This window comes from Centroberyx gerrardi, chromosome 11 (assembly GCF_048128805.1).
Source record: "Centroberyx gerrardi isolate f3 chromosome 11, fCenGer3.hap1.cur.20231027, whole genome shotgun sequence".
NCBI classification, from domain to species: domain Eukaryota; kingdom Metazoa; phylum Chordata; class Actinopteri; order Beryciformes; family Berycidae; genus Centroberyx; species Centroberyx gerrardi.
In genome coordinates this window covers 25853691-25879654 of record NC_136007.1, presented here as the reverse complement: position 1 = coordinate 25879654, position 25964 = coordinate 25853691, and the positions used below count along the sequence as shown (strand labels likewise).

General features: G+C 42.5%; 2 protein-coding genes across 4 annotated transcripts in view; both read right to left on the bottom strand.

The window, feature by feature from the left end:
• Positions 1–1452: 1452 nt before the first annotated feature.
• Positions 1453–8779, bottom strand: LOC139931106 (pannexin-3-like). 2 transcript variants are annotated; one of them, XM_071924511.2, is made up of 6 exons: positions 8724–8779; positions 8096–8288; positions 4078–4220; positions 3338–3552; positions 2029–2780; positions 1453–1548 (listed from the first exon to the last, which is right to left on the bottom strand). In XM_071924511.2, exons 2-6 carry the CDS (start codon positions 8277–8279, stop codon positions 1490–1492), a joined length of 1353 nt encoding a protein of 450 aa, XP_071780612.1. In that variant the 5' UTR covers positions 8280–8288; positions 8724–8779; the 3' UTR covers positions 1453–1489. The 2 variants fall into 2 exon arrangements, with proteins under 2 accessions (XP_071780612.1, XP_071780611.1); XM_071924510.2 differs by having other exon boundaries at positions 1459–2780.
• A 3899-nt stretch (positions 8780–12678) lies between these two features.
• The window catches only part of pknox2 (pbx/knotted 1 homeobox 2), a 30574-nt gene continuing 17288 nt past the window's right edge, over positions 12679–25964 (bottom strand). For both annotated transcript variants that reach the window (XM_071924513.1, XM_071924512.1), the window contains 8 exons: positions 25208–25379; positions 22604–22789; positions 22209–22344; positions 20106–20203; positions 14863–14982; positions 14480–14556; positions 13861–14036; positions 12679–12953 (listed from right to left, as the gene is read on the bottom strand). In XM_071924513.1, coding sequence (XP_071780614.1) covers positions 12679–12953; positions 13861–14036; positions 14480–14556; positions 14863–14982; positions 20106–20203; positions 22209–22344; positions 22604–22789; positions 25208–25379 — 1240 coding nt within the window. The remainder of the gene's footprint in view (positions 12954–13860; positions 14037–14479; positions 14557–14862; positions 14983–20105; positions 20204–22208; positions 22345–22603; positions 22790–25207; positions 25380–25964) is intronic.

The following is a 25964-nucleotide window of genomic DNA, read 5'->3' as shown; positions in this document are numbered from 1 at the left end:
CATTACCCACAAATCCCCACCAGGTAATTCATCTCCCTTTATGTCTTACAGTACATCAAAATAATTGCGTGATTTACTCTGCGGGCAGCCCGATGTTGCTGCACGGCAGTTAGTCTGGGCTCATTCGATGCTGTGAAAATAGTGACACATGGTGTCAGAAGAGGAACAGCTCCTACATACATTTTTCACCAGCGTTGGCTCATCTGAGGCAGGCAGGGAGAGCGTCCGACGTCTTTGTCTGTCTGTTTCTGGAGAAGTGCACATGTGTCTAGTTTGCGTCCAATGAGGCCTCCACTCTGATGGGTTTGGGCCGCTCCAGAGCACAATTGATGGTGGATATGTTAGTCATTTACCAGCTATTGGTTGCTTGCTGTGTCATCTGGTTTGCTGATATTTAATAGGAATTACATCTACTTTCTCTGACTGACCCTGACTAAAAACAATCAACAAATACGATTTTGTCGACTTATTGGTGCTAAAATTTGTAGAACTGTGTTTACTAAAGACCAGTTCATATTTATGAATACTGCTGTGATGCCAGAGATGTGTTTATAACTTTACAGGACTAATTCATACAACATTGAAAACAATCATTGAAAATAACCAATTGACTAAAAATCCTTAGCTCTTTAAAATCGTTAACTAAACCTTAATCGGCAATTCGTTGACTAATGAACTAAATAGAAGCACTCCTACTATTGTCATTTGTGCACAGAGATAGTGGAGGGGTTAACTTTTTACTTTTGATCACCTGTAACTCCATATCATTGATGATAGTGATGGAAACACCAGATACACAAACATTTATTCAGAATCACAATTTTTCACAATTCACAAAAAGACAAAACTGAGATTTTATCTGTAAATAATAATTGTTACAAAGAAGTAAATAATAGTTCAAAAGAGGTACAACCTGGTTTAAAGAATAGTTTAAGAAAGCAGTAGAACCATTACAATTGTTAGCAAGTTTAGCTCCATCTAAGTTCACGAACAGTCAACCACAGAAAATAACTGACACAGGTATCCATAGTTGCCAATAACCTTGTTTTTCTGTCTCTAAATTCACTTGCAAACATTTTGAGAACTGAATCATAATCATACTTCTAACAAATACACAATCTACGGCAGTGCAGATGATTTTGGGAATAATGGTTGTAGTTTATTACTACTAACCAGCACTGGTTTATCAAAATGCATAGCAGTGAATTGAGAGATGGAAACAAAGTCTGTGGTGACTACAGATCGCCAGGATCCACCAGATTGGCTGTTGCTAAACTAACCGAGGAGTGGATGTTAAAAGTGAATGTCAAATCCATTGACATTTCATGCCACAAAGATTTGTCCTGTACTTCTAAAAGAGGCTTTTTGTCTTCAGGCCACAAAAACCCTGATTGGTTTCCACAGTCTTTGTGGCTACAGTACTCTTGAAAATCTACTGTAGTGTCCCAACCCCCCCCTTGTTATCACATTGATTCAGTCCATAGGTGGCCTAGTAATGACTAAATGGTGCAGTCTCCTTCAACTCATGGTACCCCTGGTGGTTTGGCTCTGTGAAGAGACAGAGAGGGCAGTTAGGGCGGGGAAGTACCACAAATCTATCTCTTCTCCTAAGCTAAGCCATTGCTCTCAAAAGACTCTTTTAGAAATATAGGCTGTTCATTTTGATTTCAAAATGAAGGAAGAAAACAACAAACAACAGATGTGTGCATGGAGTATTTCTGTGTTGCAGAGAAACAATTTGACTGCTATATTTTTGACTTGAATCCACACTGAACCCTACGGCTGTAACTGTTTTTCTTCAAATATCTCCAGTCCATTTGGATATTACCTTATTCTGCATGCAGGTACCGTGTCGATTCAGTGAGAACCGCTTATACCACCTAATATTTAGAGTACTTGCTATTCATTTTCAGAGCCTGTATCTTTAGTCTGGAGGTCATTTAATAATTTTCTGTACATCCCAAATGATGTAGACGAAAATAGCCACAAGCAGAGTGCGTTTGAGTGTGTAGATAAGAGTTACGGTACCGAGACTCATATTCTCCTCCACCAGAGGCCTTTGCTCGCTGCAGTTAACCACTTTTCCCTGCGCCGCTCCCAGAATAGTCATGATATCCACCAGGTTGAGCTTCCCTTCCTCCCTGGCCTCCTCCACTTCCTCCTTCAGCTCCATCGCTGCCTCTTCGCGCTCCTCGATCTCTTCTTGAGTCAGCATTGCGTTCAAGCCCTGCCCCGGGGCGCCGTTGCCCACCTGCGGCGGCGCCAGAGAGCACAGCGCCCTCACCTTCCCGAAGGACTTCAGGTGCGCCACGTTGGCGCGCAAGAAGAGCAGGAGGACGTTGAGGTCGTTCAGAGGGCAGCCCAGCTTACGGCCCTTAATGAGGCCCAGCGCAGGCAGGACCTCGTAGATGGAGAGGAAGGTGGTGTCCCAGACGAAGAGTCGGACCAAGCTGAAGAGGACGATGGGAGCCAGCAGGACGTAGATGGCGCCGTTGGCCACGCTGATCACCTGGAAGACCAGCTGGCCGGTCATTTTGCACTGGACCAGTTCGGGCACCCAGTTCTGATCGCGCAGTATGCCTGTGCGGACAAAGCAGCTGAACTCGTCCTGCAGGAAGGCGGAGAGGTGGAAGTAGGCCAGGTAGAGGCAGGCGGCGGTCATGAAGATGAGGAGCAGGAAGCCACGCAAGAAAAGCATGCTAACCAGGAAGTAGGAGTTGTGTTTGCACTGCATGTATCGCTCCAGCAGGGGATACTCAAAATATCGCTTCCTCTTGGCCCTGGAAACAGACAAGGACAAGAGGGATTCTGTGAATAGTTGCAAGGAAAGTCAACTCAGCACCATGTTCTTTTCCTGCAATGCCCTGCTTCTTTTCATACAGTTACACACATTCACAACTGGGAGCTGCCCAGTGCAACCACAGTCTTCTACTGTTGGCCACTGGGAGCTGCCCACCGCAACCGCAGTCCTCCACTGGGCCAGTTGGGGGTTAAGCTCCTTGCTCAAGGGCACATCGACAGTAGCTGCTGAGGGAGGCAAGAGCATTAGTCATTCAGTTCACCACATTTTCCCAGCTGATCTGGGGATTCGAACGACTTTCCTGTCACAGGCCCGCTTCTCTAACCCCTAGGCTATATTTTTCCTCGGTGGATCCTCTTACTTGCTGCTGCAGCGACCCAATTTCACCACGGGAATCATTAAAGTTGCATTTAATAACGCTTAATCTGGCTTTGAGGGAATCAACTCTCTCAAGACCAGTTTATTCAAAAAAACAAACTTCATGAATATGTAACATACGTAGCATTTTATTTAAAGGGACCATTGAGCATCTCTTACCTCTCCAGCTCGGCCTGGAAAGTGAGGGGGTTCTTGGTGTTCTGCCGCATATCCAGGATGTTCTGGGCCATTCGGACCGAGCGGTTGTACGACTTGTCCAGCTCGTCAATAATGAAGAGCAGGTCCGAGCCCAGTGTGGGCATGACAAGCTGGCGCCAGATCAGAGCCGGCAGGTACATCAGCACCGCCATGGCCAGGAGAGAGTAGGGGAACATCTGGATGGATGGGTAGAATGAGAGAAAAGGGTGGTAGAGAGGGGACACAGACGGAAAGAAAGAAAAGAAAAAGTGGGAAGAAAAGAGGATTAGAGAAAGAAAGGATGAGTGGCATAAAATGACGGCTTGATAACCCGACTATTACACATCAACAACCGCACGTTCTGTTTATAGGACTACTTTTTTAGCCATTTAATGACTGGGTCTAAAATGTCAGGTTTATTATTGCCTGGGCCTGAATAGTTTCCGAATGGCTTCAGCAAGAAAATAGGTGTTCTGTGTTTTTTAGGGTACCTTGACATTTAACGTTGCAGTTCTGCACACCACAGGATGGAGAAAAAAGTTTCAGCATTTGTCCGTCCTAAGAACCTAAGAACAGTTTAACAGTATTCCCTCATACATGAAAGCACCGACCACAAGCTGATAAAAAAAAAATGCGCAGCTCGCAAAAATTCAACATGTCAATGTGTCCCTCTAGGTGGGAAAAACAAGTCAAGCAAACTTGATCTGAATCTCTCAACTTACTTTGTGTACCCAGAGAGAGCGTTCCTCAAAGTTTCCATTGCTGTCAAACTCATGGTGCATGAGGGAGTCCCAGCAGTATGTGTCTACATAGCCGGCCTGCTTGATCGTGAAGTTGCTGGGAGGGAAACAGCTGATCTGAGGCCCTGGAGAATGAACAAATGTTAATCTGTTACATTGTCAAATTGGTTTCTGCACCGTCCTTTGATCCTCCTTTATCAATTCTCCTGTAAGCAATTCTTTAGCACTTGATATCACACACACACACACACACACACAGCGCTGCAGTACTGGAGGTCCACTGCCAGATACATTTGAGCTTCTGCATGTCCTTCGCCTTTCATTACTACAGAATTTTGCCAGAGAAATCATATGTTTCCAAATGGTAACCTGGCATTTGAAAGCCATGGGTCCCTCCATTCCAAAATTGGGCTCCTCCACCGTATATTTAGTTCACCTTGGTTTAACCACATGGTGCAACCGCTTGAACCCGTGCTCCACACCCATCTGTCATCTCCCAAGGGTGCTCCACCCTTAAAGAGAGAGGTTGGGAGGGAACACACCACGGGTGTGCCCCCTCCACTTCTGAGCTTTACAAGAGAAATATGGGGCTTCTATTTTTTACAAGCAGCCTCCACATCTGCCCAGCTTTCTGGAAGTGGAAACATACTGCCGCTAATTTACTGTCAGGACGTGATTTCTCCAGCCAGTCCAACTCATTACAGGCAACTGTTACATGGCCCAATTATACTGTGTGTGTGTGTGTGTGTGTGGCTGTGTATGTGTGTGTGTGTGTGTGTGTGTGGGGGGGGGGGGGCTGTGCACGCGTGTGTTTTGACTTGACAGGACATTCCCTGTCTACTGTAAAGACACTACTCCATATGCTACTGTACGCTATACTCTTGACTACACTGTACATCCATACACTTAATGGGCCACTAATCCATATAGTAACAACAAATCAGCCATATTGTAAGATATTGTGAGTGAAACCTCAAATGCAGTCATCATTGTGGAGGATATCAGGAATGTATTCACTTTAAAAGTGGCATGTTATGAAGATTTTTACAGAAAGATGGAGCTAGTGGGAAAAACATGCTAACATGGTTCACACACACCCCTAGCTTGTAGACTCCCACCCATAACATTTATATTTAGTCACTGAACCAAAACTAAACATCTATTGTGTGTTTTGGTTAGCCTCTCATGATGTTGGCCACATTGAATTTTATGCATTCGTCTGTCTCAGCTGTCAACAGACTATAAAACTGTAAGAACGGACAACTTTGTAATGCTAACAGCTGTAAACAGATTGGTAGGCCTACTAGCCAACCTGCAAAGTTCACATGTAGCCTAGCATATGTTTAGAAAGATATTTAAAAATATACAAAAATTGGCCCACAAAATGTATGTTTACATGACTGGAAATATGTTTTCTTGCTAAGTGCTATGACAACATCTATTTGCAAATATATCAAAAGTAGGCCTATATATTGGTAATGCAAAACATATTTCAAATGAATGTCCTCTACATTTACAAATAGTCATGTACGCAGGTTAATGGCAAGGATAGAACGTCTATAGTTGCAGTTGTCTGTTCAACGTCAGCCACTGTTGGCACTGGCAGCATAATGTGCGAAAGTGTTATATTTTTCATTCCTCAGCAAGTTTTGTACGCTACCTGTCTTCATGTTATCTGTTTATGTTCTCACTGGTGTCAGTTCACTAAACCCTAAGGTATATGGCAAAGCACTGAACATCATTTGCCTCAAAGCTTCCAAACCTGCTTATGTCGACTACATTTCTGAGGACATATTGTGGAGCAATGACTGATGAATCAAGATCAAACCCCTTGCACCCTGAGTTCGCCTTAAACTTCTCCTTAAGTAGCTTCAAAGTCAGAAAAACACATTTTTCCATACTGTACGACAATGTCTCATGCATATTCTGTATCTGCTCATTCCAATGCTTCACTGAAGCTATGCCATGCTTATACTGAATGAATTATTCACACCCAAGATGCCATTTTTTTTTTATGGCTGCACCATTACATCAAATGAAAAAAATCTAGATGTCTTGTGTATCATTTTATACACATTACCCTATAATTCAGCCTGACATATTTGGTATCTTTGGAAACCTTGGGATCTTGACTAGAATTTAAAATAAACTTCTGAAGGTTTGAACCAAGCTTGGCCACAGAACATGCGTCTGTAATGATTGTCCCACCGGCAGGATGGAAGAGGTTAAGGTATGGTGAGTGCCACCCTTTGCAATACCCATGTGTGTTCTCATGCGACTTTATTACCATTGATATTACTTCTTCCAGTCTGTGGGTGTGCGTGTGTGGGCGCATGTATATTGACAAGTCATCTTCAAAAAAAAAGAGGAAGCACATCCAGGGAAATTCGTATAGATTTTTGTGCCGCGTGACTCTGCTCTCTCATAAAATCTTGTAAAATACTCTCCCCTTCGACTGTTCACTCCTGTGAGGAATTTGGCAAAGTGAGTGTGCCTAAATCTCTGCCACTGCTCCTATCTCACACACCCACTCCCCAATTAACATTGGCAGATCATACTCATATTTGTGCTTTGTATGAGAATTCTTGGCCGAGAATCCAGGTGCAAGTAAGCCAGACAGCAGACAGCAGCGCAATCAAGCACTGTTGTGAAACTGACAACCTGGTAGATAGGCAGCCAAGATCCATCAGTTCAGCCGCGTACCCCAGCACCACGTCATGTCCCCCCCCCCCCCCCCCGGTTAATCAACATATCCTCTCATTTGACTCAAATAGAGGGGAGCTGCCGCAGAAGAAGTTCGCCTGTAATTACAGCGCGCCAGTGTTAGTGAACGCTGCTCTCAATCATCCCCATGGCAATTAGCATCAGGAGCATCAGGCTGATTGCAGACCAGCTCCGGAGAGACGATAGTTAGCACAAAGTCAAGGGAGTCATCCTCGGCGGCTTTGCACTTCTAATGGCACTGTGCTGTACGTGTCACATGTGGTTCAGACTGAAGTCAACTGCGTTCATATTGGGATGACCATGGATGTAGGGGTTGCATGGGTCATTTCTATTTAAAGACAAATGACAAATTTCAGTTGTCACGTTTTTTTTTCCTCTGCTCTAAAACAGGCGAAGAAACAGAAGAACAGTTTGTATGATCCCCAAAGTCACTGAACTGTTGAGTGGACTTTCAAGCCTGTGGTGTTTTATGGTGTTTTCTATGGTGTGTCCTTTCAATAAATTTGTATTGTCAATGTTGCTTTTACATTGTTTTGTGGTATTTTGTTGTTGGCATCTTCCTCTTTTAAAACCTGGTGTTTATGAGTGTTTTCTGCCTCTTGTTTTACAGCGCTTTGTAACGTTGTTAAGGAAAGTGCTACGTAATTATAGTTCTCATTGATAGTGTTAATATTTTGTAACGTTTCCTCGAGAACGAATGGATGGGGATGAGGAGATGGAACTGTGAGCGTCTGGATAAAAGCCTGCTGCGACAGAGCAGAGATATGCTTACTTGTTATGGTTCAGGACTTTAAAGTCCACTATGAAATGAAACAAATTCGGGTCAAACCACTCAGCCAAATGTTCTACAATTGTCCCATTCCTCGCCATTAGAGTTGCACCAGGCTGTACTTTACTTCTACTGTACATTTTCAATACATGAAAAATTAGATTCTTGTCTAGTCCCTCATTTAATGAGGCCTCAAGAATAATGTATATGTTTATATTAGTAGTACTTATAGTATTCCCTCTTATAAGTTCAATTGAATTCAATTAGTGAATAAATAAGCTGCAGTTGACAAACAGTAGAAGATTACTGCAGAGAATAACTGCACTGAATAACAGCATAGCTTTGAAGAAACACAAAAAAAGACAAAAACACAAGTATGGAATAAAAAACGAGCACTCATGAACATACAGTAGAGTATAATTAGGGGGAGAAACCAAACAGAATACAAAACAAGCGTCCTCCTAACCCAGTTGGAAAAAAGCTGATAGAAACACAGGGCTCGCTCACCCAGGGAGATCTCGCGAGCGAAGGCCATGGAGACCAGCAGCAGCGGAAGGCCCACGGACACAAACTTGATGACCTTGTCCAGGGGAAGCTCCAGCTCCAGGTGGCTGAGCCGGTTCATCCCGGGGCCGTCCTGCAGCAGGGCATCAGATAGCATGGCCTTGGCCGCCGCGTTGGCGATGGACATTTTGAACACCTACCCGGCGATAAGGAGAGGCTTCGGTTTTATTTTATTCACAAATTCGCACAAACAGGACAGGACGGATAGGCCCGTATCGCGTGCTCGCAGTGCTGTAAGGTCACATCGGACTCATGACCTTTGCAGTATATATCATCCTCTATCATATCTTTCCTGTCACTCTTCACTGTGTAGGTGATCTAATAAAGCACAAATGCCCTAAAAACAAGCACAAGGAGTAACTCCAATGTATTTATAACAGTATATTGCATTAGACCCTTTTATCTTTTTCTTTCCCTTTGCTCCATAGTGCCCAACGACAAGGAAAATCCCATCACAGTTGCAATTAACAATATTATTCCAAGGAAAATGTCCCTCTCCACAACACATTACACTTGCTCTGAAACGTTTTGCACACCATAAAACATAAGAGGACAGTTATTGCCACCTTACCTCGAGTCTTCCAGCTCTTTTAAGTGATGCTAATAGAAAATCTGTTTGCAGTTCCAGTAAGTTCCTCTAAAGGCCCGCCTGGTGTTGGAGAGCTCCTTAAGTATTCAGGGAGGGCCTCGCTAAATGAGAGGTTGGATCTGGGCTGGACCAGGCCGAGCCGGGTCTGGCTCTAATTACAGAGAGGACATCTGGGAGCATGTAGGCGCCCAGATGGCACTGCGAGCAGACCTCCAGTACTGAGCGCTGGCCAGTGTGTTTGTGTGTGTGTGTGTGTGTGTGTCTGGTCCACCCCTTCAGTAAGCCATGCTGTTGAGCACGATGGCTGCGGCCCACTTCAAACGGGCGAGCCACCGCCAGTGGCTTTTGCTGCCTCTGTCATTCCAAGACTATTTTTACTGCGCTTCAGCCTCAGATCTGCTGCTAGCCGGGACGCCGTACAGCAGCGATGGCGGAGAAGCAAAATCTGTTTCTGACCTTTACAGTCGTGTAAAGGGAGTTTAAGAGAATGCTATGTTCAAAAATCACATTTGATGGAGTGGACGGGACACACGGCAGTGTCTGTGAATGTGAAAACGTCAGTAGGAGGAGTGGACAGAAAGCGATGAAAGAGTAGCATTGATCTGATGGGATCTGATGTAATTATCCTTTGTGCTATAAATTAGAGTGAGCACTTATGTATGTATGAGCCTGGCTTTGAGTGATGTCATTGGGGTTATCATGTGGGGACCTGCTGGATACTGTTACAGATGTTTTGTTGAATTAACTCTCTGTAGTGATCACACTTACCCACAATACACTGCATTACAACATGTAATCATCAAACCCAACATTATCATCTCAACAATAGGCTAATGGGATAGTTGATTGTGCTTGAACTGAAACATAGTGCACTAACAGTCAGATGTTGCATGTACAGCTGACCCTCCTGGCTTGAAGCAAACCACAGCTTTATTAGGAAATAAACTTCACCACGCATAAAAAATTACACCAGTCAATGATTTATGACTTTCCAATTCTGCTGCTGTAGCTAATGCCGTCCCACGATAAATTAAGGCACCTACCTTTGCTATGAGATAGATTTCCATACTTACCGTTTTTTGTCCCGCACTCTACTTTCATACTGGGCCCCAACTTGTGTTGTTATTATTCAGCCAGAGCCGCTGGCTGCTCTGCTCAGCTGACCTGGCGTAAGCCCTGCATTGAATAATTATAGAATTGTGGGCACTTGAAATGTGGTGGTGCCTGTTTTTGTCTCTTTTTGTCTTTTTAAAGGGAGGGAGCATTTTGGATTGTCTCTGAAAATTGTGTGTTTGGGTTATTTTTTTTCTATTTTGGAGAACATTTGAACATTGCTGCCTCGTAGTAGAGATTGTAAAGGAATTCTGCTGCTTGTAGGACTAGAAAATGTAAAGTTTGGCCTGTTTGGGAGTGCAAGGACGCCATTATATACAAGGGAATTGAAATGGAAGTAATGAGAGCCATACAGTATGGCACAAAATCAATACACGTGGATTGCGGAACAAACCGGCACCCACAGCAATGATCACTGTATTACCAAGGGAAGAAGCAGAATCTACAGTCCAAGGTGCTGTGTTGAAATCCCTTGGTGGAGTTCGTTTGGGCGGGTGTCCTCCAGCCAGCTGAAATCATAGGCCTGAGCAATAAGCAGTGGGTGGGAAACTAGACATGTGACAGGAAAATGAGGGAAGTTAGACCAATATTTAGACCGCTGACTCTGTAATCTGGATGTATGTTACAGTGAGGCAGGACCTGGGAGGGTTTGCAAGTATCACACATGTAGTTCTTGCTCTGTTGTGATACAGGCTTAGACATTTGCAGCATATTGTTCATGTTATTTCTCTATTCATCTTGCATTTTGTTCTTTTCCTCCCCAAAATATTCTCAGCCATCAAGCTGTCCTCCATCTATTTTTCGACCTAAACATATGCAGCACTTTCATACCATGAAGTCCAAATCAGTACCTTTACATGTTTTAATTATTAAAATTGGTCTATTGAAACACAATAGATTATGACAACAAAGTGTACAAATGAAATAAAAATATTCCCTATTGTCTGTCACTTGCTCTGGAAGATCCATTTAAAAAAAAAAAAAAAAAAAAAAAAAAGCAATCGAGAAAAGAATATTAATGAGGAACATACTTCACAATGAACAATCAGAACATTCAATAACATGGTTTTCTTTTCTAGACATCTTCACATTAGAAACGAGTGACTCCATCTTGCGCTGCTGCGGTTTTAGTACAAAACAGAGAGCTGAAATTGTTTCACAGTTTCTTCAAAATCCTTCACATAAAATGGAAAGAGACGCAACTCAAGGAACTGAGTTTGATTCTCCTTCCTCGTTTCCCCTCGAAATTGTCATCTTCCTTGAAAAAGTTTGTCAGTAAATGACACTGGTTCTGTAGGTCGGGGAATCCCGAAGTCGCTGCCTCGCTCTGCGTTTGATTTTCTGTCTTTGTGGAGATGCTGATGAGAGAGTTTGTAGTGTAGTTTGCCAAGCTCTTTTTGTGACAGAATCGTCCCATGTCACAAAAACACACAAGCAATTTTGTAGCAGTTGATGGTTGAAGTCAAGTATGTGCATGGCCACCAGCATGTTCATGAACTAGCCTTATCCGGAAACTCTTTTGCAAATCCTATATGCAGAAGCAACTGTCATTGTCTTTGTCACTGACGTCGTTCCTTGATCCTCCCTTCGAGATCAAGGAAAAAAACTGAATAAATATGCAAACCTTCAACACCAGAACGCAAACATATGAAAAAAATCCAATATACATACTTTGTGCAGTCAGTATACACTGGTTTACTACAGTTTTTTTTGCTCATGGGAGAAGAAAAAAATAATCGATATCATTTCAAAAGTCATGCTTGAAAAGATCTGTTGCAGCAATGAGTCAGTGTTTCTTGTTCGTGACGAAGAAACACGCCGGATGAAAGTGTTGTTCAACCTGAGAACCTATGAGTCATTTAAAAGGCGTGAATGATGTTCAAACAGTGGAAGCCGACATAATACAGTGAGTTCTGCAGACATTTGGACAGCAATACGCCTTTTTTTTCCCTTCTGGCTCCACGCCCTTATTATTTTGGGATGCAAAATGCCACATTAACTGTAAAGTTAGAGCGCAGACTGTCAGCTTTAATTTGAGAGTACTTCCAGTCGTAACACACGAACTGTTAAAATAACTACAGCCCTTTTTTGTACATGGTTTCCTCATTTCAAGGTGCCAGAATTTGGACGGATTACATTCGACAAAGTTTTTTTTTCACATTTCATATTTCAAGATTTCTGGAAGTCTGCAGCGTATAAACATCGCAAGACTTGTCATATCTTGTCATCGCATTCTCCTGTCCAGCGGTTTTTCATTTCACTGTATCTCTGCAGGAATTCAACTGTGTCTGATTCATCAAAACAGCCTCAAAATGTCATGCCTCTTTTACAGAGCTTAAAAGTTGGCATGAATAACTTTAATGCGGGGAGAAATAACCGTCAAACTCATTCATCTAGCTCTTTAACTGTTTATCCAATATGGTTAGAAATATCCTCCATTTAAAACTGACAGTCAGCATTTTAACCAGTTAGTTATTCTGTCGTTTGCTTTCAGAAATAATACGAGTATAGAGTAAAAATGTGCTACTATCCAAATATTTATGGAGCTCGCTGTACGGGCAGGTACTATTGTATAATGATACAACACATATTCATCATCAAACTAATATTTTCCTGTTATAATCATGGTCATGATGGTCATTGTGTCTGGCTAGACTCCATGATGGCTCTTCAGCAGAGTCTCTGAGAATCTTTCGACGAGTCTGTAGAAAACCTAATATGCCCTTAAATGCTCTCGAGTGTCACTTGACATCAGAGGCGGCCTGGTTGAGTGTCATGGAGACGCCGGGGTCAAAGTTCACATCGTCGTTTCCAGCTACTCGCACTACTCCAGTTCCTCTCTGTGCTCCATACTCAGATCTCTCCTTCCTCCTCCTCCTCCTCCTCCTCCGCTGGCCATTTGTCTCGCCCGGTCGTTTTCCTCCTCTCCGTCCTCCTCGTCCTCGTCCTCCTCCATTCCCTCCTCCTCTTCCTCCTCCTCCTCCTCCTCCTCCTCCTCGGTGCCGTCCATGGAGTCGTCGGCTCCCAGCATGGCTTGCTGCATGGCCAGGGTGGCCGAGTCGGAGGACAGCGGCTGGAGGCTGTCCATGGTCAACGGGTCTGGGTGGGGGGGGTTAAGGCAAACAGTGATAGGGTCAGGATACAGAGAGATGGCATTCAAATAGAAACCCAATGACAGACTAGATTCATTCCAACAAAAGAGTTGAGTGACAGTAGTCTACTAGCTACTACTACTATCTCAAAAGGGAAAAAATAAGAACTTGTAGCAGCTCTCCCATTAACCTGGTGTATTCCATCATCTATGGAAAATATTTAGAGGGCTATCTCTGTAGTTCCCAAAGTGGGATTCAGGGACCCCTAGGGGTCGCTGAGGGCGTCACAGTGGGTCCCCAGCAAAATGAAGAATAGCTTAATATTACTATTATTTCATTTTAAGTTAGGACAGTGAGGAAATGGTACAGAAATATCTGTTTTGATCAGAGGATTCCCTCTCCACATTGTTATCTCCATACCTCCATTATCTCCATACAGTATGGAGATTAAAATGTAAGATTAAAAAATAAAATGGAGTGACCTAATGTGTGTGTTTGGGGGGTCTTGACATGAAAACATCAGGGAATCACTGGGCTAGTTCAATGCTATTCCCCAATATTTCTTTATCATTATTATTCCCTGGACTCTACTGCCACATACTTTAAGCTAGATACTCTTTTCCAACTTTAAAACGTTCATGTACTTTAGGAGATGTGTGACTTTTTGACAGTCTTTATACGTTTTCAGGCAGAGTTAATAGTGACATCTAGTGGTTACATTTTAAACACTTTAAAAGATTGACTTTTTCTAATGAATGTTACTTTTTAACCTTTCAAGTGCTGCGCACTTGCAGCAGCTTTCAGCTTGCCCACACATTTCCTCTACGGTTAGCTCTAAAAGTTCATCAGCTTTATTTGTGGAAAAACACTGGGTGAATTTGTGTTCTCTGAGCAGCATTTAAGTGTCGGCGTACTGTCTGAGTTGCCCGTTTGAGATCTGTGCGTCTGCAGAACTCCGGCCACGATGGAGTCGGGCCAGAAGCGCTGCGTGGGACGGTGCTGGGACTTCATCTTCTTCGCTTTAGGAGCTGGGTCTGGGTTACTGGCGTCCAGCATAGGTTGGAGGATACGCCTACGAGCGTTGATGAACCTGAGAGAGAGAGAGAGAGAGAGAGAGAAAGAGAGAGAGAGAGAAGAAGGGGTGGGGATTGATGAGGGGGATACACACAAAATTAGATATCCATCATTTGAAGAAAGTGACAACTATGTTTACAAAATGATTGATATATAAATGATGAATGTCAGGTAATGACATTTTGGATAAAACATTTTTGGAATAGAACTCTTCAAATACTGAAGGCATGGAGGGAACAATCAATGTACAAGAAAACACAAGTCAAAGGGAAGGATGACAGAATTTGGTCTCTGGTGTACTTGATGCATATGGCCAGAAGATGGCGCCACAATGCCAGCAATGTGGACGGGGCGATACTGTACATTCCAGCTCAAATTCAGCAAAGCCTCCACTCACTTCTGCTCTCACATGAAGCGGTGTCTTTCTCTCTACAGGCACACCGGACGCCTTTAACTCACCAGTTGTTCACTTGCAACAGGGTCAGACTCGTTTGTGCCGCGATCTGCCTTTTCTCGTCTTCTGTTGGGTAGGGATGCTGCAGGAAGGAAGAAAAGCCATCATAGTTTTCTCGCATTTTGTTGTCGTTCATTTTTACGCCACTCCCCGCTCCCCTCTGTCTCCACATACACTGTTAAAACCAACAGATGAAACCTTTCCTACTCTAAACCCTGCCTTCCATCTCCTAACCTCCTTTAACCAGTTTAATCTCCATCTTTTGTTCCTTTGTCCCCATCCATAGCTGCCACTTCACTACACTTTCCTTGACCTAGAACCCGGCAAACCTTCAATGCATGTCAACAAATTCACACCCAGATGCACTTAACCGCCGTCTCCGTCTCACCATGAGATGCTGGAAGAGCCAGGAGCGCATGATGTTGGTGGCGTGTTTGGGCAGGACACCCCTCTTATTCTTGGACTTCTTATCTTCGCTGTCCAAGAGGGACGACAGGTCCAGGTTTACCTTTTCAATGGACACCAAGAGAACAAAAAAAAAAACAGAGAAAGGAAAAAAAAAAAGGAAAAAGGAGCGGATGGAGGGGATTGGTTATTGTTGCCACGGAAACAAAGGAGAGTACCAATTACCTATCTTTCTCTCTTTTGCAAGGGCAGAAACGCCTCTTCAAGTGTCACCATGGTAACTGAATTTGAGTAATGATACTTAAAATATAAAAAAGCAGCACCCTTGACTCTGGGTGGAAACACAAGGAGGTCAGTGGTCTGAGTGATAAGGAAAAGAATAGAAAAGCAGTGGTAAGACTTCATTTAGTTTGGGGCTAAATTAGTGGGTCATGGTGCAAACTGTTAACGTGTCTGGTTTTATTTTTTATTATTTTTTCATCTGTGTTGACCTGAGTTTGTCTTGGTGGAAAATCATTACTCAGATGTTCCTGTTTTGAATGCTGGTGTTGAAGGACTGGATTCTCTCAGTTGGAGTATTGACAGTCTTTGACAGCCTGAGGTGTGCATACAGATGTGTGTGTGTGTGTGTGTGTGTGTGTGTCCATTTAAGTGTGCAGGTAATTATGTGCGTGTGTGCTGAGGCAGATAACATAAAACATAAAAGGACCTCAATAGTTTAGCAGTCATTATCAAGCCTTTTCTGAAACTATCTGTGAAGAACCATACTTCATATTCTGAATATGAATATGTATACAGATGTACATGCGTGCACACACACCAGACCACACACACACACACACACACACACACACACACACTCTGCCGTCCTTTAATAGCTACTGCGCACTATTTTAATATGAAACAAATCTTTTGTGTGTCATTGCACCAAGCAGTAGCAGTAAAAGTGGGGATCCGTCAACATTTTTAACTACCCATTTGTGATGGCTAAAAGCCTTCGGAGGGAAAGATATGAACATTTCATATGCATAAGCAGGCAGGACAAAATACATGAATAAATAAATAAAGCAAGTCTGATAAAAAATAAAAAAACTGATTAATTTTATGCAGAGTGTAGTAGTGGAAAGTCATGAGGAAAGAATCCCGACTGACTTGGCGATAAATAACACACAAACACACATGCACACACACACACACACAGAACCCCCAAACCCACACAACGCCCATAAACACACACCCGCACACACACACACACACACACACACACACACATCTCCCCTTTGTACACTCACTCCCCACACAAAACGAGGCTCATTACAGTTGCAGCTGGGTGTCACGTGGATAACCCTCCTCCTATCCCCCTCAGCCTTGGGAACGCGTGTTCCGGGGGAAAGCCAGGTTGAATTAATTGGCGGCACCGGGCTCGAGTGTGATTACTGGGGGCTTGTCAGCAAAGTAGCTACGGGGCCGTGTTCAATTCCCAGCCCGCGTGTAGCGCTCCGCCTCGGCCGGGTCCCGGCTATTCACCGAGGCCTCCTCTGTCTGTCAAGCGCAGAATTACCTGCCGACACCGAGGCCCTCCTGATGCCACTGCTGCCACAGATCCAGCGGTGCTCAACTCCCCCGCTCCCACTTTTTATTTATACCTATAGGCGCGCGGACAGGCTGTCAAGGCCAGATAAAGACCGGCCTCAGCAGTGATATGTTAAAGCTACCTCCGCTTTAGTGGTTTGCCGAGTCAAGTATACGTTTGGAATTTCTAGTCTTATAAGACAGTAATTCTAAACTGGAAATTCTAATTTTAAACTCTACTACCCCCCACTATCTACTGTCACATAGACTCACACTCAGAAGACTGGGATGAAATTTAAAAGAAAAACAATTTCACACATTCCATTGTCCCCCGTTGCATATCTGGTTAGTGTGTTTGCTTTAAGTCCAAGTTGTGGCATTCTTAACTCTCTCAGTAGAAAAACGCTGTAGCATAATGATAATAAAAAGACTGAAAAATGCTCTAGCATGTACACAAACATAAACACCACACAAACACACCATGGCAGATCCCTGCTAATGTGCACAAGTTATTCAAGCTACCAACCTAGCTGTATTTTGCACATCTGACATGTCTGCATCTTTTCCCATATAATAACCTGGTTGTAAACATCTATAACTATGTCAGTGCTGCTACCAACTACACAAAAGCTACTAATAACTATACCAATGCTACTTCAAACTATACCAATGCTACTAACATTTATGCCAATGCTTATACCAACTATACCAATGCTACTACTAACTATACCAATTCTGCTACACAAATGCTGCTACCAACTTGCTACCAATGCAGCTAACATCTAGAGCAGACTAATGCTGCTAACAACTAGACCCATGCTGCTATCCTGGAGCAGTTCTTCAGCTTTGAATCTATGCTTAGTGTGTTTGTATGTTCGCCTGCTGTCACACAGTACATCTTGTCTGCAAAACATTTGAGGTCCTGTAACGTTTTGCCCTGCATGAAGCTGAACTCCACTTGATACTCTGAGACGTTCTTCCCAATAGAGGAAGCTGGAATAGGAAGCTGGCAGGGTGTGTGAAGTCTATGGAGACTTTCTTAACTTTCCATTCTGGTTGTTCAAGATGGAGGCAACAAAGGAAAAATTTAAATCAATGATTTTGGACGCTGGCAATATAAGAATTCCTCGCCTACTCAAATCACAAATACAAAACAAATAGGCCTATACCTTCAAAAGGCATCTGAAACAGCATCCACAAGGCTGGAAAACATTGATTCACCAAACTTTGCACTTCCCATGCTAATATCTTGGCTATGTTATTTTTTAAGCTTTTCTTGTATCCTTCATGTTTAATGTATATTAATTATACATAAATTTCAAGACATACTGTATCTGTCAAATTTCTCAAAATGTTATTATGTTGTAATATCTACGTAAAGTTTATCATGTTTCACTGTCTGTCTTGTGATGTCAACTGTGTAGCAGTTGTGTGCTAGCAGTCCATAAGGTGTCAGCTAATGGGGATCTTAATAAAGAATAAAACTTGAGAGTGAAGCTGTTGCCTAGTAAAAGAACCATGCATACCTCCAGTGTTATTTACTAGAGGCCGGGGCTGGGTTAAAGACTTGAGTGATCATAACAGCCAAAGCTGAGGCCGATTGTCAAGACTGTGAAAAGTTATTTAGGCTATAAACCCATAATGTCCTGTACGTATCCTAATCTCACTGTAAATGTGTTTGTTTATTAGACCTTGGTTGTTGTTTAGGGACTAAAGCATCCCTCCTTTTCATCAGCCAGTGTTATTACAGTATTTTTATGCTTGCTAAGCAATAAAGACAGCAATATAGTCGGATGGTCAGTGAGCTCTATAAGTAGGTGGACAGTGACATACTGTTTGGACCCATTATTTTGGAAGTGAAATGACACAATGACTCTAAGGATAAAGTACATAGGACAGATACACATATCAGATGACCAGTTACAGAACTAAGAACTATAGCCATTTTTTTCATGGTCTCCCCACCAGTACTCATCATGCAGAGATGAAACACGGGTGAATGAATTAAGAAGTTAGCATTCCCTATTGTTTTCCAATAGAGTTCATCTTGAAAATAGATGGTCTGTTCAGAGATGAGGATAAATATAGCTGTTCTATAACTCGGCTGTTTGCCTGTAGATTAGCTAAGTGAACACTTCAAGGAGCAAGCTGCTTTAGCTTGATAATATTGCCTCTGACCTCAGTAAGCCTCAGTTAGCTTCAACCTTTTACTGTTTCAAGTACTTTACAGTTTTGTCAATGCAGCTCATTGATGCATTATTATTGTATTGTATCCAGAGCTGGTGCGTGATGCGGGCCGTGTAATCTTCCATTTGTTGTTGTTATCTGATAATGGTAGAGCTCCGTTGTCACCAGGCATCTTGTTCAATGCGGCCTTAGCTACTGATTCTTTCTAAAATATGGCATTGCTCATAATTATATTTCTGAATTCGCATGGACGTTGTATACAGAAATTGCAATATAATGGAAAGCAACACAAATGCTCTCATCTTAGCTCAGCCTATTCATTTCCACTCAAGTTCAAACAATAATCTTGATGGAGGGAACTGTGACATAATTACATCATTCATCCATGAAATCCAAATGCCATGAGAATGAGTTTGAATGGTTTTGGTGAGAATATTCTGCTCAGCTACACTAAGTTATCTGTGAAACAGCCTCAAGCTCTAATATACAGTATATTCTAGATGTTGGTTTGCGGCTAAGAGACCCTTTACAATTGCATTGTTTAAATCCATACTCCAGTGTACTGCGTCATACGAAAACTACAGACACTCTGGAAACATCATTTTTGCGGTTCAATGAAGTTGTAACAACCCCCGAACGAAAGATACTATGAGAGCCTCAGGTATCCCCAAACAACTACAGATGCCTTTAGAAGCCAGGAATTGCACTGAAAAAAACACAAGGTGAAATATTCTAACCACGAATGTGTTCTTTTGGCATACAAAAATGTGGGTTTGAATGTTATAAAGCCTTTAATTGGAGAGGTCACAATATTTCCATTCCATAATATTTCCTCTCTTTCTTTCCACACTCATAGACATTGTGTCTGCGTCACATGTGCTGTAAATTCATAACTCATGTTCAAAAGTGTCATTGGGTGTCTTTCATGTGTTTGAATGAAGTAAAGTGATACACACATCCCCCTTTTTCACTGGTGATGGACAAGGATTAAACTGTAAAACTCAGGGTTAATGTGCAGCATCTTACAAAGACCAACTTGGGAAAAAGGTTGTCACAAATAAAAGGGTGGAGCAAGAATGTTGTGCAAACCTACTTACATCTTCAATATGTGACATTTGCATAACATCATAACATCACCCAAAAATATAGGCAACATCCCTACATCAGGTTAGTGTTTTGTGCCTTTGTTCTTCGCTCTTACATGGCACCGTACTCCCATTCGCAGTCAAACCTGACAGGATCATCTTCAGTAAGCGCTCTAAACATCATGGGAATAAACAAATTCCATTTTGTCTGTCAGCGGGGGGCTTTTGTTCAGACAGAGACAATGACAAGATGCCCAGGGGAGTTTCTGCGACGATGTAAAGAGACCCTTTTAAAAATAACAAATTGTGTCTGTGGGCGGGGAGGGCACAGAGCGGGAGCCGCCGCATGTCGGACAAAGCGGCGTCGTTCGGGGCGGCTTACCTGCGAGTTCTGGATCTGGATGGTTCCCGGGGGCAACGCCTGTGTTAACACTTGCCCTTGCGATGTCACCATGGCAACCGGCTGGTACAGGGTACCACCTGAGGGGATAATTTGCCGTCATGAGAATCAAGTGGCTTCACCGTAATGGCAGCCACATCCCGTGCCACTTCATTGTCGGCCCCCAAAACAAAAACACGGTAAACAAGATAGGAAACGAGTTTAAGGTGCGTTAATGTCCTTTAAACCTGAAATAAGAAGAAGAAGAAGGGAATGTTGGTTTTGCTGCCGGCTTAATTAGCCTTGATCGAGACCTTCTTATCACAGTCTGTTTGAGCTTTTGAATGTGTAGTGATCAAAGGCAGAGACATTGATTTATTTTGGGTTAAAAGGGATTTCCAGAGGGCAGGATTAACATTTCACTGTACAGGCTCGACATAATAACAACCTATCAGCCCAGCGCTCTGCATAGGGATGCTTAATATGGCTCTACGATATGCTTGTAAACAAAACTCAATGACTACACTAGCGTATGGAATAAGAAAATTTAATCAGATCTGTAAATTAGATTCTATGGTCCATTTCGGCATACTGTATATGTGCATGCATGTTTCATATTTAGGATTTTGTTTATTTTGTTCCTGGTTTGTAATAACAATAACAACAAGAACAATAATACCACTATTACTAATAATAATAATTAAAGCAAAACAATACAATGTGCTCGATATCTTTTAAATAGGCCTCTTTAGCTAAAAGCTTCTGCTGGACAGATAAAAACAAATGCATTGAGTTGTTTTTCTATTGTCTGGCCACTCAGTGTGGTTTGTAGGCTTGAGGAAATAGATAAGGCAGTTTATATGACTGGCTGTTATCAGAGAGGTGGACTAGACTACCTTGAAATTTATGCAAAGGAGGTTTGACTTGCATTAATCAGGCGGACAGCAACAATGTCAATGTTGTGTCCTATAGTTTGTTTCTTGAGGAGTGTTTAAGTCTCAACTGGAGTCCTCTTTGGGGTCAAAGCAGTGGCCACACTACTCAGAGGTAAGGTTTGCTGGGTATTCAATGGTTTGGTAAGGTTAGTATTCCACAGTTTTGTAAGGTTTTAAAGTTTTAGGTTCAAATACTAAATAGCTGAATCAGAAAATAGGAAAATAGATAAATGAATATATATGTGCCAAAATTGAATAAAATAACCTAACCTATCAAATATATTAAGCATAATGTGCAAAGGATATGCAATTGTCCATGCAATGCAAAGGATAAAAATAAGAAAATATTACACATGATGAATTCAAATAAATAAAATAATAAATGTATTAAAGCTGTGATTTCTGAGCAAAATAATTAATACAACAGAGATAATTGATTTATGTAAGAAAAAAAATATTGTTTACTTGCATCCATTTAATTATTTTTTCACATTTATTTATTTAAATATCTATAATTGAGGTGCTGGCACACAATGAACATCATATTGACATTTTAACTTTGCTATAAGGACTTGAAGGCCAGGAGTCAACTCTTGCCACTGTATTTTCTGTTCTATTATTATTACTACTGTATATTGTCATAGCTCAATTACCCATGAGGTGCCAAACGCTGGAGACTAGTAACTTTACATGGCATCTCCTCAACAAATATTACCCATAGTAGTTTGATGGGGGGGTGCAAAAAATTAGGGGTCAAAGTTGAAATTTGACAAATGTTAAAAGCACTATGGATCATGAAATGAAAAAATCAAACTATGTCATCTAATGTGGCAACTGTTTTACTCCACAGTCCTATGTGGAATGTAAATTGCTTGGCTACCAAGAGGCTGACTCCCCCAATTGAAACCCCAGGTGTCACAGATGTCAATGTTTTCTGCTGCTTTCACCATGAATAGTGACAGAAATGTCATATATGGGTCTAATAATAATCCCTAACTCTCCTTTTAAATGCTTGACCTGTGAAATTGTACTAGCAAGAGAGAAAAATATCACAAGCCAAGAGAAAATGTGTATATGTCACAGTATCCTTGTGTATGTGTTAGTGTTTTCATGTTTTTCTTGTGTGTGTGTGTGTGTGTGTGTGTGTGTATACGAGTGCGCACATGCTCACCTGACACCACCTGGGAGTTGATGGTAGTCATGGCGACATTGCCCTGTTGCAGACCCCCGGCGGGCACCACAATCCCTGAAGGGTTAACAGAGCTGGAGACAGAGGTCATGGATGGAGAGGAGGTCTGAATTAGTTCCTGGGGGAATCATAGAGAGACACTAGTGAGCAAATGTGAAGAGGCAAATTATGTCATCCTCATTTGAGTGAAAAACTCCCAACAGCACACACTGCCTGGTGATAAATGGCATAAAATGTACCCGCTCTCTTCTGACATACCAGCAAAAGAAACAGGCTCTCTGTAGCTATGTGTGTTTTTGCAGAGGTTGGATAGAATGAATGTGCATGCACACCTACATGATGTGACATGAGGGAGCTGTGTCTGGTCCATGGCTAACCTGTTGCATGCTGAGAGAGGTTTGCGTGGGAGAATAGGGTCCTCCAAGGTCATTGCGGAGAAGGTTGTCGCTGTGCATCTTGGTCTTGAGGCAGGTGATGTAGCGGTTGCAGAAGTCCTTACAGAGCTCATTGACCTTCTCTAACTCCAGCAGGTGGATCCGCAACACCTGAATGGCCTTCACCATCTAAAGGAAACAGAGGCAAAATGTATGTATCAGTGACAGGCTTTACAACAGGCATTAACATACAGTATATGCTCAGAAATCTAGACTGAATTGTCCAAAATCTCCAGAATAATGTACATTAATCTGTTAAAGGATGGATTGTTCCTCTCCCTGTGGCCAAAGATATACACATTTTGACCAAAGTTTTTCCAAAACACAGTTACAAAAAAGAAGTGTCAATACGGCTCAGTGGGCTAAGGAAAATAGCATTTATTAGTGATGTTTCTGACTCATAACCTTTGTCACATGCCCCTCCTACTACACAATATATTGCAATTTAATTTTTTTTAGTGGTTGCAAGGCTTTTTGGCATGTTGGATTATCACTTGTAATGAGTTGAATGTATTGTAGATGAAAAGGTAATCTAGTAAACCTCAAATCTAAAAGGTTCTATGCCAAGGAAACTAAGCCTACAGCTTCTTTTCTATGTCAACTCTGTGTCAGTCTATAGCTTAATATAAGGTTATTTATTAGGCAGTACATGTACAGCAGGCCAACTCACACCTAGACATTTCATGTTTGAACTCTGTCAGACAATCCTCCCCCTGGAATAAGCCGAACAAAGTGGGTTGCTGCCTCAACAGAGCATGGCGAGATAACAAAACAATTTTTTAATGGTGAGTTACCTCAGATAACACATAATCGAAAGGAATATTAACCTGCAAATAAAAAGAAAAGCAAACGAAAACATGGGATACAACAAATGCGCTGATCGTGGCTGCAACTCCCAGCTGGTACAGTACGCCTCCTATGGTTGTGGCTTTGTGGTTATTATTACAGCCTAAGCCTTCACTAGCAAAAGGAATTATTTGTTCAGGACTAGAGAGTTGGGGGAATACTGACAACCTAACTCTATATGCTCTCATCTTAGATGGTAGCTCAAACTTTCCCAGACTTCTTCCATTTGAATGGAAGTATATTGAAGAAGCAGAGATAGCTGATCATGAGAGAATAGTGTATTGTTGGCAAACTCATATGGGAAATGATGTACAAGTGAGACAACATAGCATATACTAGATTGAGACAGCAAACAACACAAGGAAAACCATAGCTGCAATCGGGTAAAACAATGACTTGAGGACGTTTGTAGCCAACCAATGTGGGCTTTTGTAGGCCAATATTGATACTGATATTTTTGGATTGAAGCTGCCGGTAGCCAATATTTTGTGCTAATATTACATTTTTTTTTATTTGACCATTTTCATGCCAAAAGATTTCCCACAATTGCAAGGATTCGGTGTTTCCTTCAAATTGTTGTTCTTGGCAGGGTGGGGAAGCCTCTGAAACAGCACTGAGACCATCATGGGACACTCTCCATTGAAAGCCATGCTAATGAAATTCTTTTAGGGTTAGCAGCTCCTTAAGGCAGGTTTTACAGACTGACACCCCTGTAGTGTTAGGGAGGAACTTCCATCATATTGGAGGTGGATGACATTGACTGGCAAATATCTGATTATTAATAAAAGGCCAATATCATCCCAATATATCGGCAAACCAATATATCGGTCTAACCCTAGTTTGTACATTTACTGTTTAGGATAATAGGCTTTTTGAAATCATTCAGTAAACCTACAGTAAACCCCCACACTATACAGCCTCTCTTCACTTTATCCTTCCATCAACAACCTGGCACGGCACACTGTAGTGCACTCCGTCAAAGTCACCGGCTCAAGGTCACCAGTATGGACGGAAAAGTGCTTGGCCAAGGAGGAGATAAATCAGCTAATTAAACCGCACTCGTTTAATCAGGGGACCAGTAACTCTTGTGCCCATCTCAGCCAGTCAGGCCCAGTGTAACATTACTGCCCCGTGGAAGAGTTAGTGCCCGCTGGGAGGGATGCCCACACCCATTGCCTCATAAAACACACAGATGCAGGGTTAATTGACTGTTCAGCAGTCGTCAGCCTGCCGTCCCGCGCACTGTAATGGCGAGAGTACTCTTTATCTTTTTTTTTTTTTTTTCTTGTCTCTGTCTTTGTCTCCGTCTGGCTGCGGCTCCTCCTTCTCTTTTCTGGGCGAACATGATCGGGACCCTCCTTCTCCTAATTTCTAATTACTGCTGTGTTGTCGTGGAAGGGGGGAGCGCAGGAGGGGGGGGATGGGGGAGATTACATGAAAAAGGAGGGAATGATTGGTAGCAATAATGATGGGACGCACTGTAAACGGTGGGGCAGACAAGACGGTAGCTCTGTAGCTTTATTGTGATTTGCTTTTAATGTTTTCTCCTATCTCACTCTTCAATCAAGTCGGGGAGGTTTCCTAAAAATTGGTCACAAATTGGAACCGAAAAACATCGCGAAACAAGAAGTTTGTGAAAGCAAACGTGGTTGATGTCGATTAATGCTTGCCGTCTGTTATTTCTCAAAGCAGTTGTCTCACCAGGTTGTCCAGCTCTGGATCCTCACTGAAGAAGGGCTTGTGATCTTGCTCCTGCTGATGCACAAAGTTTTCAATGTCCACGTCAAAGCTGGCCGACGTGATGCATTCGGATCCCTGCGTGGCCTGCTCGCATTTCTCAAACAGCAACGCCAGCAGCGGGAACAACGGATGTCTGAAGAGAGAGAGAGAGGGTGGGTGTCAGGAGTGAGGGGGTTAATATCTGTTGTCTTTTATTGGACGTTGCTGTTGATTGCATTGCTATATTGTTGCTGGTGTATTAGTAGTGAATGTCAAGGTTATGAGCTTGTAAATGTCGACATGGCATGCCGAAAATCCCTGCTTCTGGACATTCTTACCCTGTTAGATCTCATCAATCTGTGATGTTCAATGTATTCCAGGAGTTATTTTGTGATGAAGTGTTGCAATTTACTTTTTTGGTCTACCCACTTTCCCTCAACCTGCCTCGTGTACTTCTACTTTAGTAAGTGAGTTCCCAGAATGCCTTTTGAGAACCCCCAGAGAATGGCCACAAACTTGTTGCTTTCATTCAAAGGTGGGCGTATGGAGATATAAATACAGCTAGCCAGCCAATTAGTTCGAGAACATTAGGGTGGGTCTATGATCACAGCCACGCCTATTCAAAACACAACATGTCTTGTGGCTGCGTTGCATTCTGGTCCATTGAGGCTGCTGTCAGTGGAGAAATTGATCTCTCTGCCTCTTCTACGATGGATTTCTCCCTGTATGATTGTTGATC